Genomic DNA, 14,261 nt, shown 5'->3' with positions numbered 1-14,261 from the left:
CCATGAGTCCCTTTGTCCCTAGGAATGAGAGCACTAGAGGGGCGTCCAGCAGAGGTGGCTCTAGGTGTGACCTGGAGCTTAGAAACAATTTCAGGAAAAGCCCAGGCGGTGGACAGAGCAATCGCAAAGTTCAGAGGGAGACTGGGGTGGGGTGGGGCCAGACGGGCTGGATTACCAACAGTTGCTGTTTGGAAATAGGGCGCCAGGAAGACGGGCGTGAAGCAGAGGAAGGCGGCCAGGCAGGTGGCATCCCTGCCGTTGCGCTTGCAGTCCTTGTGGAAGATGTTGATCTTGGATGGCTCAAAGTGGAGGCTGGCGTTGATCTGAACCACGGGCCGGGACCTGGAGGAGAAGGGCCAGTGAGCCAGGGTGGGGCAGGCTCTCAGCTGTGACAAATGGGAAAAGTGGAGATTCAGATGGGAGCAGAACCTGCAAACCACCGTTGGAGGGCGCTGTGGGGTGAGGCAGAGCGGGGCTTCGGATGCCACAGGACTGGGCAGAAGCGTGCAGATGGACGGGGGCTCCGCAGCCTCACGGGGCCTACAGCAGCCCTGTGCCCTTCTCCCAGGCGTTGTGCTTGCTGTACACACTGACTTCCTTTTGCCCCCTCATTATCTGGGGTTCCCAACCCCATATGTACATTAGAATCATCTGGAAAGCTTTAAAAAACCTGGGCCAAATTGAATTAGAATCAGCCATTAACATGTTTTAAAGTGATGCATCTCAATTTTTAACCTGGTTGCACATCCCCAGAGCATCTTGTTAAAATGCAGATTCTGATGCAATAGTTTGGCATCGACTCTGTGCTTCCAACAAGCTGGAGGTGCTGTGGGTGGCTCAGGGACCCCACTTTGAAGAGCCAGAGGTGTAAAGATCTTTGGGTGATTCTGGGCGTGGCTAATGAAGAGAACTACCTGGCCTAGTCAGGTAGCCAAGGATACAAAAGTACTCTTGGACTGATCTACGTCAAACATAATTAGGAAAAGAAGCCTACTGCCTCTGCAAACCACGACTTTATAAAGGACATAGGTGTGGCTTGGCTCAGCGGTTTCAGAGGTAAGGCTGGTTTCTTGCTGGATCTGGGACAGGTCCCATGATATCACTGATGAGGCCTGCAAGAGTCCTGGGGGTGAGCGAGGACACCCACTTGACAGCCTTCTGGAATCTTCTGGGGAGTTTAAAAAAAAACCACTGTCCTCTGGGTCCCTCTGGTGAAATTCTGCTTCAATTGGTCAGAGTTCAGCTAGGATAATGAGTTTTAAAAGCTTCCTGGGTGACCCTAATGGACAGTCACATTTGGGAGCCGTGGGGTTTGACCATAAAGTCTTCCCAGAGGGCTCTGGCCTGCAATTCCATCACTACAGGCAGCATGCAGTCCAGACCCCAAAAGTCGGAGCTGGATCAAACCCCTTGGGTAAGACTTGAGTCCCTGGGGTGTGTGCAGGTGTGTATCTTGTTTCCTATACAGTTGATGTGCCACCTTAAGGACCTGCTGGCCATTCTATCCCCTACCCTGTGCCTGGACACCTGCCTTGCTTCCTGGCTGGTGAATACCTTCATCAGCCTTCCAAGTCCAGGCTGCTATTACCGTGCCACCACTGCCCCAACCTACAAGCCCCACGTGTGGGGAAGAACTCTGACTGGGCTGGGCTCTTGGAGACTGTGGCTTTCCTAGCACTGCCCAGAGGGCCACAGGACACCACTGAAAGGGTGTGGATACTTTGGTTATGGATGACAGATATGGGGGCCCAGCAGGTGTGCTGCTCCTGTGTCCCCTACAACGTGCTGTGTCAAGAAACAGGTGCTGAGCAGGAGCTGCACTCATGGCAAAGCCAAACACTCAGATCTGCTCTCCTTTCCTGCCATTTTTTTCTGAGGAGGAACCTGCTCCCAAAGCGTCTGCTCAGAAGCTTATGTCTTGAGCTATTTTCTACAAAACCTGGGTGGAGACATTTCCTCTCTGGGTGGCAATATTCTTGAGGATGGGACACATCCTCTCTGTCTTTATTCTCCCTGTAAAGTCATAGGATATCTGTTTAATGCATTCTAAAAATTGTGTGAAAATTTTGAATTTATATAAAATTGTATGCAGGCAGAAAAAGATTGGGAGGAAAGATGCCAAAACACTCAAGGTGGTAGTGTGAAGCTGGAGGAAACACAGAGCAATCTTTTCTTTTATTTTACAATTTCTCTTTAAGTATTATGAATAAATGATAAACTGTAACTCATCAAGGTACATGAAAAAAGCCTAAGTTAATTTTTTTGGGGGGGCATCTAAGAGAAGCCAACCTATGGTAAAATATAGGAGCTTCAAGAGAGCATTGAAATGGAGCCCTGAACAAAGGATAAGAGAAGCCACAGGGGTTTGGGGGGGGAAGAAGCCCGTGTATCACCTCTCCCACTCTAGAGGAGGAGGAGAGATCCTCCCAGCTGAGCTGAATGTGCTCAACGTGCTTCTCAAAGTAGCTTGAAAAGCTGAAGTGGAAGGAATTCTGGGAAGCAGAGCTTTCAGGACAAATTCTGTTTTTGTTTTTTTTTTTTTGGACTGGGGATTGAACTCAGGGGCCCTCCACCACTGAGCCGCATCCCCAGCCCTATTTTGTATTTTATTTAGAGGTAGGGTCTCCCTGAGTTGCTTAGCACCTTGCTAAATTGCTGAGGCTGGCTTTGAACTCGCCTCAGCCACCGGAGCTGCTGGGATTACACGCAGCTCAGGACGAATTCTAAGAGGGGTTTCACACACTACTTTGGTCTAAAGTCCCACAAATCTATTAAGAAGAGGGATTTGAACTTGAAGATAACGTTTCTGATTCCACAAAAGGGAAAGGTGTCATCCAGGTTTGTTTGACTGACAGTGATTAAAGGGACAAAGACCCTGCAGCCTGTCCTTTAAACCCTCTATCTATCATGACCCCCAGGAGAGCCCAAGAGGCAGGAAAAGTGGGGGAACCAACCACAGAATCACAGCATTGCCCAGCGCGCCCACGGCCAGGTCCACCAGCCCGTCGTCGTTGAGGTCCAACTGCCCGTGGATGCTGCAGCCAAAGTACCGGAGGCCGGGAGCCAGCTCCGACGCCGTCACTCTCTGCAGGGAGAGGAAAGCGTGGGCTGGGCGGGAGCACTGTGAGCTCAGGCAGGGCCTGCAGGCACAACGGGGGGTCCTGGGGACAGATGTTGGACGCCATCGGGAGGCTTCCCCAGACCAAAGTTGTCTCCTTCTCAGTCTGTCACGGCATGCCACGCTTTTGGATTAAAATATTATGTCTTGAAAGCGTTCCCATTCGGTGTAAATAGATGCTGCTTGGCAGGTCACCCCTCAGCATTTCAGATCTTGGTGTATTTATTAGATGATCTTATTAACAAAATATGTGGGCCAAATGAGGACGAGGGGCCGAGACAGATTAGTTCTGAGGTGTGTGAAGGGCACCCAGCCGTGGAGCCAGGGGGAGTCCTCCACCTGAGGTCAATGGCACAGATGCCTGTGGGGGTGAGGTAGGTGCCTGGGTTTGTCGTGGTTGACCTTGGGAGGATAAAGCAGGCCAGGAGAGGGTGCCAGAAGTGGTGTCGGGATGGTACTGAAGACACAGTGCACTTGTGTCAAAACTAGAGGCAAGGGAGTCAGGACAGACAGGGTCCCCTCCTGCAGAAGAGCCAGAGGAAAACGCAGAACCACGTGACCACACAGAAGCAGCTACACTCCTGGGTCCTCCTGCTCCACCCACTCTCAGGGGACGCTCACCTGCTTGGGCTTCTTCAGGATGCCGCCTTGGAAGCCATGGAAGATGTAGATGGCGCCTCCATGGTTGTCTTCTAGAGGGGCTCCCACCACCACGTCATTGTAGGAATCTTGATTGAGGTCGCGAACAGAGGCAATGGAGGACCCAAACCGGGCGTTCTGGTAACTGTGGGAATCCTTCAGTGTTCCATTATAAATAAACCGGTTCTACAAAGCCAAGGCCAGGAACGGGCTCAGGGGTCTTGGTAAGGGACCTTGGGGTCGTGATTCCCTCTGTCTGCTGCCACAGCGTCCTCTCTCCACTCCGTCCTCCCAGAATCCTCTCTCTGGTGACATGAGCCCCACGACAGAGGAGGCTCCTGCTTCCCCCATCCTGGGTCCTGCAGGCGGGAGCTGGCCTCCCTGGAACCCCGGTTCCCTGGTGGTGACCCAAGTCCAAGCAGGCGCCCTTGAGAAGCTGCCGCCCCACCCGCAGTACCTGTCTCAGGATGTAGACGTACACTTTGCCCCGCTCGCGGCCCTCGCTGAAGTACATGGGTGCCCCCACCAGTAGCACATCGGTCACTCCATCGTCATCGATGTCCACTGAGGTGATCTCACTCCCGAAGTAAGAGCCTATCTGCGGCACATAGAAGCAAACAGAAGTTACCCATGATCCCAATGTGCAAATATAACTTTTTTATTTTTTATTTTGAGACAGGTTCTTACCAAGTTGTTTACAACCTTGAGAAGTTGCTGAGGCTGGCTTTGAACTTGCCATCCTCCTGCCTCAGTCTCCCAAGTTGCTGGGATTACAGGTGTGTGCCCCTGCACCCGGCTACATACTAATTTTTAAACATAAAAATGGATCACAAGCCTTTTCCTCATGGCACATTTGTTTAAAAATAATTTTTTTTCTATGCTGGAAGTAGAACCTGGGACTTCACACATGCCAGGCAAGTGCTCTGCCACTGAGCGATACCCCAAGCCTGTGACATATTTTTTTTTTCCTTTTTCCAGTTTTGTACATGAGATGAAACAATATAAATTCAAAACTTACAGATAAGGGTTAGCTCTATCCCTCATCCCTTTAAACAGTTTATGTGAATATCCAGTCAAAACCAACAGGGTGTCTCCTTTGAAAGGTCATCTACACAGATTTCCAAGTAGACCACAGGACTGTACACTCTCTTGGAAAGTCCTCAGAGGGCTCTGTCATTGAACAGCTAACAGTTAAAAACCCCGGAGTCCTTTCTTTCAAATGGAAGAAGGAAAGACAGGGACAGAAGAAACTATTCAAATTCTGTCTTCCTTCCTTATGGCTGGTGGGCCCCTTCTCCCCCTCTGCCTCCTTGGAAAATCCTCCCCCTCTAAACCCTCCCTGGCCTCTGCTGCCGAATTCACCTTGGCCTCCTCTGCCACCACCTCAGCCTCCAAAGCCTCCTCTGCCTCCACCATGACCCCCAAAGCCCCCTTCCCCTTTAGGTGTGGCCCAGTCCAAGGTAACTTCGTTTCCACTGATTTCACCATCTTCTTGGCCTCTTTGGCAGCTTTGGTGTCCTCCTTACTGTTGAAGTCCACAAAACCAAACCTTTGGAGGATCCGGTTTCCTGGTCAGTGACTTTCCTTGCACGAACAGAGCCGTCAGATGATGCTTTTAAGGTTTCTTCAGTGGTATCCTCAGACAGACTTTTGACAAGCAGAGTTTTTGGTGGCTGGCTACTTGCGTTAGGCGATCCCTGGGTCCTTGCTACTCCAGAATGATTGCTCTGCCCCCAATTTCCCTTTTATTGCAGGAATTTAAAGCTTCTTTTACATTTTCAAATGAAGCAAACTCTAACAATGCATGCCCTTTGGGTGTCCATTTTGGTTCTGTGGTTCTTTGATAAAAGTTGTCTTCTCAAATACTTCCTCAAGAGTTTCTTCATTTGCATTGTAAGAGAGGTTGCTTAAAACCAGAGGTTTTGACTCACCACTCCAGGTGCTATTCTTTCTACCTCTCTAGTCTTGATTCTGACCTTTCTTTCCAGTGTAGTAGAGGGAACCACCTCCCCCATCCATCCCTGTTCCTTGCTTTTCTTCAAAGATTCTCTCTGCACCAGCTTCTGTCTGAAATTCAATATGAGCAACCCCTTACTCTTCCCATCCTTGCTGACTAATCTGATCTCCACGGCATCTTCACACACTTCTTTTAATTCATCCTGAGTGACTTTGCAAAGGAGATTTTGGGCCCACAGTGTTCTTGCACCTCCATCTTTCTTACTGTCCTTTCCTTTTGGTTTCTCTAGTTTAATTTCGTTGTCAAAAAGTTTTAAACCAGTGAGTTCCAAGGCTTTTTCCAGATCTTTAGCAGATTCAAAATCCACACAGCCAAACTTCCTAGTCGTTCCGATTCTGAACACAGCAGCCAGATCATTTTTTTTCGAAAAAGTTCACTGATATCAGTTTTTAGTTCAGGAGCAGATTTGATAGAATTCAGATTTCCACCCAAGACATTAAAAGACGTAGCTGGTTCTGAGCCTCCCACTTTCTGTCTCTTGGCTTCAGGAGCAGCCTTCTGTTTGGCCGTTTCCTTCTTTCATTTTCTAGGTGCTTCTTTGACAGGCTCTTCCTCCTGCTCCCCCTCCTCCTCTTCATTTCCATGGTCTCCTCCTGCTCGTACTCCCCCTCAGCCAGGCTCTTGGCTTTCACTGGTAGGGCTTTTGCAGCAGCTTTCTTTCCCTTGGCTGGTGTGACTTGCATGGCTTCTTCCTCCTCATCTTCCTCCTCCTCCTCCTCATTGTCCTCAGCCTCTGAGGCAGGAGTAGCAGCTGCTTCTTTCATCACTGCTGGTTCAAATTCCTCCTCCTCCTCCTCCTCCTCTTCCTCGTCTTCCTTCTTGGCCTTCTTCCCATTTCTTGCCCCTTGGCTGGGGTAATAGCTCCACTTTTTTTTTTTTTGGGTACCAGGGACTGAACTCAGGGGTTGAACTCTCAACTCCTGAGCCACATCCCCAGCCCTATTTTGTGTTTTATTTAGAGACAGGGTCTCACTGAGTTGCTTAGAGCCTCACTTTTGCTGAGGCTGGCTGTGAACTCTCCATCCTCCGGCCTCAGCCTCCCGAGCTGCTGGGATTACAGGCGTGTGCCATCCTGCCTGGCAACAGCTCCCTTCTTACCAGGGTCTGCTGTACCAGTGCTTTGCCCGGAGTGGCTCCCTCTTGCCAGGTGTGCAGCTGCTGGCTGGTGTAACTGTCTCCTTGGCTGCTGTGGCTGCTGCCTTCTTGCCTGGGGTGACAGCTGCTATCTTGGCAGGTGTGGCAATCGTAATCCTTCCTGTTGGGGGAAGCACCGTCTCCTTTGCTGGGGTTGTGGTGGCCTCCTTGCCTTTTTTCCTGAGGGGTGACACCCTCTTCTCCACTGCTGTCACCGTCTTCATCTTCTGACTTTTCCTCATCTTCACTACCTTCTTCTACCTCCTTATGGGGGAGGAGCCACTTTCTTGGGGTTGCCTTGATTTTTACGGGCCTTTGTGAGCTTCCCCACAATGGGGGGTTATGACAGGTGAGTGTGTGGCGGGTGAAGGTGCAGAGGAACCTAGAGGAGCTGAAGTGACAATGGACAGCGGCCCTTGGGTACTGAAAATGCTGAGCATGTACCTGGCTGCCAGCTATAGCTAGAGACTGAGGGGAAAGCAACATATTTTTTTCTATGACATGATCACTGGTGATTCTGTAGCACCCTGATGTATTTAATCAAGGCCCTGTTGCTGGACAGTTAGCTTGTTTTCGAGTTTCAATGTCCTGGGTCACTCTGGAGCTCGCATCTTGGATGGGGAGTGCTGAATTCTCCTCGGCATCTGAGTCCCCACCGTGCTCCTCTCCTGCCCTGGCTGCAGTGCTCTCCAACTGGGTTGGGGAAGTGCCACCTACTCCCTCATCAGAAGCCTGGGGGTCCCTGCCTCCACGCTCCACCTCTCCCATCTTCAGCTCTACCAGGAAGTTCCACCTGCTTCCCACTGCTCTTCCCCTGGGTGTGTTTCCTTCCAATGGACCTTCCAGTCTTCGTGCTGGCCCTCCGTTCCACCCCCATGCCACCCAGAATGGCCTTTAGCAGTTAACCAAGCTACATGCTTGCATTTGGGGTAAAGCCTAACCTCCTTCATGTGTCTGGCTGGACCTGCCTCCTGCCCAGCCTCTGTCCCGCGACCCTCTGCTCTCAATGCTGAGCCTTGGGCTCCTTCTATACCCAGTTATTGCTTCTCTTAACGACCCAGGCCCTGGTGAGTTCTGGGCTTCCCTCTTCCCTTACCTAAACCCCTCTGTCCCCTGACTTCCCCAGATAACACCTGCCACCCCTGGGATCTAAAAGCTATTCCTTTTAGAAGCTGTCCCTGGCCCTCCCTCCTTGCAGTGGGAGCCTCTTTTCCATGTGCCCCAGACTCCACACTCCTCATACCAGCCTGCTCCCTCCAAGGATGTGCCCCTCTGGGCCTAGTCCATGCCTGGAACACAAGAGGGACCTAATAACAGCTTATTGGGTTTCCTTAGGGAAGGGAAGGCACCCTGCCCACAGGTAGGTCCTGTGTGATCGATTTATAGCCTTGGGTTAGCTTGTGTGAGCTGCTTGGGAGACATAGTCATCTTATTTCATTTCATTTTATTTTTTGGGGGGAGGTACTAGGGATTGAACTCAGGGCATTCAACCACTGAGCCACATCCCCAGCCCTATTTTGTATTTTATTTAGAGACTGGGTCTCACTGAGTTGCTTAGCGCCTCGCTGTTGCTGAGGCTGGCTTTGAACTTGTGATTCTCCTGCCTCAGCCTCCAGAGCCACTGGGATTACAGGCATGTGTCACCCTGCCCGGCTCATTTTATTTATTTATAGTTTTGGGCAGTGCTGGGGATCAAACTCAGGGCCTCACAAATGTTAGGCAAGTGCTCTACCACCCAACCACATCCCCAGCTAAAAGTCGTCTCATCTTACAGGGAAGGAATCTAAACTCAGAGTGTTCCAGTTGCTTGCCCAAGGTCAGAAGGCTGGTCCCTGCTAAGCTGGGGCTGTGTGACACATGAGCCCCTGGCTCCTTCCCCTGCCATATCCTGGTGCAGGGTGTTTTCAGAAGAAATCTATTCTCAAGCATTAAAAGCTTTTAACTGAGGAGAAAGATAAAAATACAGGCAAGAGAAAAAGGAAATAATAAGCCTGAGTTGGGGAGCAGGAGAGATGTGTCTACTTAAAGCAATTAAGAGGCAGACAGAGCAAGGGAGGAGGGAGGAGGAGTGTGTCTAAATCTGTGGCCTTAGCTATGTGGGGCACAATGATCTGGAATCCACTTAATTCAGCTGCTTTCGGCACTGCGGTTTCTTATTCGGATGTTGGAGGAGGAACTGGGTAGGAGTATGTCATAATTCAGCAGAGAACTCCCTCCAGCTCTCAAGGTCTAGCTCTTGACTTCCAAAAGAGCCTGCCCTGGGCCGAACGAGGTGGGCAGCGGGGGCAGAGGTGGTGACCTGAAGGAGTGGCAGAATGGTGGGCAGCGCTCTACGGCCAGAAGGATTTGGGTTCCACCCAGTGAGGAGCGTGTCCTCATGGTGATGGGACGGGGCAGCAGAAGAGGCAGGACAGGGCTGTTCCCAGGCTCAGGAGTGCTGAGGGATTGCCCAGAACAATAGATAAGAGCCTGGACAGAGCTCAGCTTGAGCCAGGGTGCCTGGACACTGCCAGACGGGAGCAGTGAGGCCTGCTTTTGGGGGTCAGGAGGTGCCAGAGGTCCCCTCCAGAAGCCTGGATTCTTAACTTGACCCCTCTGGGAATCTGCCATATGATCTTGACAAAGCCGTGTTGCCTCCTAGGACAGATTTCCTCGGCTGTTGAAGTGACTCTGGTTCTATGCACTCCCAGCCACTCTTACCATAGCCTTCCTGTTTGCCCTCAGGAGCCTCCAACATGAGACTTTGCAACACAGTCTGGGGCAGTGGCATTGACCTTCCACTCTGCATTGTCACTATTCCAGGAAAAGGGGGGAAGCTTGCATCTTGGGGGCCCCTAGGGCTTTGCTGGGGGTGGACTTACAACTTTTGGCAACATGAAGGTGGCTTGAGGAGTGTGACTGTCTCTTCCTGGGGGCCTTGACAACTCCGGCTGGGAAGCCATCACCCAGATGCACCAGGCAAGAGGTCAGTGACACGGCAGGGAGAATTCTCTTGGATTTTCCAAGCTAGTAGCAGGGCCTAGGCCTGGCTTGGTGAGAGGTTGGTCTGCTCCAAGGACGTTTTAGGGCAGTAAGTGACGGCTTAGGTTGACACTTTAACCCTGATGGATGAAGTATGTGCCCATTCCAAGAAGATGCCTGTGGGTCTGGGGGCCTTCTTGTTGCCAGGGATGAGGTGAGCCCCAGAAGCCCCCCCACCCCCGATCTGATGTGCTTGCCCTGTCTTCCGGCAGACAGCCCCTGCTGCAGCCTCCCCCTCTATTACCTGCTCGCCCCGGAGGGCCTGGTGGATGGTGAGGCTCCTGTTGTTGTGCATGGTGAACAGGATGACTTTGCCCGTGTGGTTGAACCGCGGAGCTCCGGCCACATACACTCGCCCCTGCCTGGAGGACACGACCGACGTCACTGTGTACCCTGCCACAGGAGGAAACAGGCTGGTCTGTGCGCCTTGTCTTTGGCAGGCCTTGCTAGGACCCTGTTTAGCAGTGCCCCAGGAGGGACAGAGCCCCCTGCGGCTCTCGGGCACATCAAACAATGGAAGAGGTGCTAGTTTCAGCTGGTCTTGCATCTGGTCTGGGGAGGCCGACCCAGCGCGCTGCACCAGGAAGCTTTAATGCCACCGCCCTCTGACCTAGAGTCCAAAAGCACCAACTGATACACACTCAAGGTGCGGAAGCTGCTTGTCATTTGTTCCACCTCCCCGTGGACAGCGGTTTAGGTGCAGCACTGTGCTGGGCTTGGCGGATGGAGAAGAGCCGGTCCCTGGGCCGGGTGTTCGGGCCTGGAACTGCAGCTCAGTGTGGCTGCGTGACCCAGCACCGGGAGGCCCCTGGCCTGGGCGTGCGGGGGACCGTGCAACCGCGTGCCCTCCCGCGTCCCCTGCAGGGCGCTTACCCAGGTATGCGCCGTGGTTCTTGAGCTCGTCGGGGAACTCCTTCAGGTAGGACTCGCGGAGTGGAATGACCTTGCCGCTGCTCGTCTCCTTCAGCACGGCCCCGTTCCAGTCATAGGCGCCAACGGCTCCCAGCAGAATCCCGTCCTGGCATCGGGGAGGGTACATACGTCAGATCCTGTTCCCTGGGGATCTCTTGCTGAAAGCCCCCAGGTCCTGTGACCAGCGCAGCCTCCTGCAGCCTCCTAGGGCACCTTGTTGAGGGTTCATATGTAGCAATCTAACATTGAGCTGGACTCTCAGCTTTTGAAAAAGCCATGGAGACTGTCCTGCCCTAGCCCATCCTTAGAACAAAGTGGGTCAAGCTGATCCCAAGGAATGTCAAGAAAAGGGAGTGTTCTAGAAATAAACTCCAATTTCTGGACAGACTTCCATCCTTCCTCGGGCTTCAAAACCCCTCTAGGAAATCTCTGGTCACCATCCCTTTCCTGTGACCTCCTTGGAGCCGTGTCTCCCCCACATGATCTTCTTCGGTGTTCCTTTGCAGTGTGCAAGTGCTTTCCTGTGAACTCTCCTGCCCAGTCACCACACTGTATGCACGACCTGATATGAGACTTTGCACCCATGAATATGAACAGTTACTCTATGACCAATTAAAAGCGAAAAATTGTTTTAAAAAATCCTACTTTCTCTTCATTTCTTCAATAAAAGTTCACTGAGCATGTACTTTATGCTGACCACTTGGTTGGTGCTGGGAACACCATCCCTGACCTTGCAGAGGCCAGAGATAATAAATAAATACTCAAACATGTAGTTGCAAACTGTGACCAGTACAATCAGGGAAAATCACAGTGAAGTTTAATTTAGATTGATGGGGGTTGGGAAGCCTTTTAGAGGAAGGAATGTATACCCAAACACTAAAAGAGGAGAAGGGTCAGAAAAGAGGGTACAGGAGCCTGAGGGAAAGGGCCAGGAGAAGCTTGTGCAAAGGCCCTGAGGCTGGAGAGAGGTCAGAACCTTTGCTTTCAAGGAACTGAAAGCTGTTTGAGTGAGGGGCAGAAGCATTGAGTGAAGGGGCAGAGGATGAGGCTGGACAGATAAGCCAGGGCCACACCATGATTTGAAGACTGAAGCTTATTTCTCAGGGCTTGGAGGGTCTTAGTCTGCCCACCCAGTGCAGGACAATTGAAATCTGCAAGGCCTGGTCAGGAGGACAGGAAGATTTAGCTCCTGGAGGGGAAGTTTCCATGTTTCTGACTCCAGGGTAATTTCTTGAGTACTGAGTCCACTCACTCTCTGGGCTGCCCCTGTACCCTACCTGCTCCCTAGCATAAACAATCCACAAGACTCATGGACTTGAAAAGAGGGTGAAAGTTACCAGGCACTTGAGCAGACCCAGGAGGGTGGCAAAGCAGTTGGAGGGCCACTTTCCTGGGTTTCCTTGGTGACTCAGGGGTGGGAGCAGCTTGCCTGTATCCCAGCTTTGGGCTTTTAAAGCACAGCACTAATGTACCTTTCTGTCCCACTGAGCCCTCTTGGAAGCCTGCAGGTTGGCTGGGCTCAAGGCTCCCCCTTAGCTTTAAAGAGAAAAATTGGTCTTATCAAAGTGTTAAAAAATGCCAGCTCCTAGAGGTGGAACTGACTGTGCAGACAGAATGTTTTTACAACTATAAATAAGCTGGTCTCGGGTGAGTCGGGCGCTTGGTGGTGTTCGACTTTCTAATTAGCCTTCTTCTTCCCACTCTGCTCAAGCCTTGGCCTGGGAGGCTGTGACAGTCTGCTGGGACCAGGACGGGGCTGGGGACTCAGATACTCCCTGTCCACAGTCACTGCCAACATTCTTCAGGCTGGGGTGTGCTCCCTTCTTTGTGGAGGGCTTTCTCATCCAACCACCAATTTGAGCCCACAGAGACTCTGGGAGGGGACAGCCTGTTCATTATCGGCACTTGACAAACCAGAGGCTGAGGTTCAAAGCGGGGGAGGAACTTGCCCAAGGTCATATGGCAAGTCAGAAAGGCAGGGCTGGGGCCAGACAGGTGGCTTGGGCTGAGGAGAAAAACAGCTACGTGTTCCCCCAAGCCCTGGGGGAGTCCTGCTTCCAGTTATCCTCCCGACCCCCCCCATCTGGAGCACTGTTGGGGCTCTGCCTTCCATCCTTCTTCCCCCCTCTCTCTGCCACTGCTCAAGATCTTAACTGCAGACCAGGCTTCTTGGTTGTATGGAGAGGGCTTTAAAGATGATTTTTTTTTTTTTGATATTGGGGATTGAATCTGGGGGCACTTGACCACTGAGCCACATCTCAGCCCTATTTTGCATTTTATTTAGAGACAGGGTCTCACTGAGTTGCTTAGGGCCTCGCTGAAATTGCTGAGGCTGGCTTTGAACTCACAATCCTCCTGCCTTGGCTTCCCAAGCATCTGGGATTATAGATGTGCACCACTGCGCCTGAAATGCAGATGAATTTTTGATTTTGCAGATGGCAAGGAGCCCCTGAGATGTACTGACAGGGCCATTTTGATGCAATGCAGAGTGGAGTCTGGGAATTCCACCAGTGCTTCTGGATTTGGTGGCCCGGGCCAGCGGGTCACTCTCAGCCTCTTGCCTTGTGTCCTTGTAACCCTGGCGGTAGCTGGGTCTTGAAGTCTCAGTGGGAAGCCCTTTTCTGAGGGTGGGTTTATTGGGGACAGGGAAAGCCCCACTGAGGACAGGGTCACTCTGTGGAGTAGGCGTGTGAAGGCAAAGCTCAGCTCCTCTCCTAGTGCGGGAAGCCCAGACATTTTGAGACTGGGCAGGTAGTGCAAAAGAAAAAAAAGAAGAAGAAGGAGAAGGAGAAGGAGAAGAAGAAGAAGATTAAAAGGGCCAGAGCCTTGGTGGGGGAAGCCAGTCACGTGCCCTCACCAAATGGCAGAGCATTCTAGGGACGGGCAACCTCCCATCCTCTGCAGGCCTAGCATGGATTCTCTGATTTATGGCCTCCCAGTCTTCCCAGATTTATGGGGTGGCCTGAGCTCCCATGAGACAACACCAGGTGTCTCTAGGTGGCCTTAGCTGGATGGACCCTTCCCATAGCTGGTGCTCTGTGGGGCAGGTTGCAGATTGGACGGCTGTCGGAAGACCTGAGGCCTCAAGGCCATTGTAGCCGGACCTACTGGGGCATCTGTGACACTCCTGTCACATCCTGCCAGTCAGCTCTTAGCTCCTCTACCTGGCCTCTGCCTCAGTCTTGCCTTCCAGTCAAGGTGGGTGCTCCCTGGGTGTGTGACCATGTCTCCCCAAACTCTGTGTTTCACCCAGTCCAGGTTCCCAGCCAGGGTTGGACTACAACCCCAGCACTGGAGCCAGCATGGTCTAGGGCAGGTGACATTGCCTCCCCAAGTGACATTTGGCCATGTCTGGAGATGTTTCTGGTTATCACAGCTTGAGGTCGGGGTATCTGCTCATTATCCAACACAGAATGTCTC

At 52.0% G+C, this 14,261-nt stretch overlaps 1 protein-coding gene and 1 pseudogene across 1 annotated transcript in view; both read right to left on the bottom strand.

Moving 5' to 3' along the window:
* The window catches only part of Itga11 (integrin subunit alpha 11), a 115,610-nt gene that overhangs the window by 21,182 nt on the left and 80,167 nt on the right, over positions 1 to 14,261 (bottom strand). Inside the window, exons 11-16 of the mRNA XM_046426667.2 lie at positions 10,803 to 10,947; positions 10,174 to 10,322; positions 4,215 to 4,355; positions 3,740 to 3,943; positions 2,955 to 3,085; positions 176 to 342 (exon numbers count right to left, since the gene is read on the bottom strand). Of these exons, the coding sequence (XP_046282623.1) occupies positions 176 to 342; positions 2,955 to 3,085; positions 3,740 to 3,943; positions 4,215 to 4,355; positions 10,174 to 10,322; positions 10,803 to 10,947 (937 nt within the window). The remainder of the gene's footprint in view (positions 1 to 175; positions 343 to 2,954; positions 3,086 to 3,739; positions 3,944 to 4,214; positions 4,356 to 10,173; positions 10,323 to 10,802; positions 10,948 to 14,261) is intronic.
* LOC124080571 (nucleolin-like) lies at positions 5,008 to 7,248 on the bottom strand (annotated as a pseudogene).

The sequence above is a fragment of the Marmota monax genome, unplaced genomic scaffold (genome assembly GCF_021218885.2).
Source record: "Marmota monax isolate L192 unplaced genomic scaffold, Marmota_monax_Labrador192_F-V1.1 WCK01_AAM20220418_F8-fsc00078, whole genome shotgun sequence".
Lineage (NCBI taxonomy): Eukaryota > Metazoa > Chordata > Mammalia > Rodentia > Sciuridae > Marmota > Marmota monax.
The sequence above is the reverse complement of the archived record's forward strand: the minus strand, read 5'-3'. Positions and strand labels throughout refer to the sequence as shown.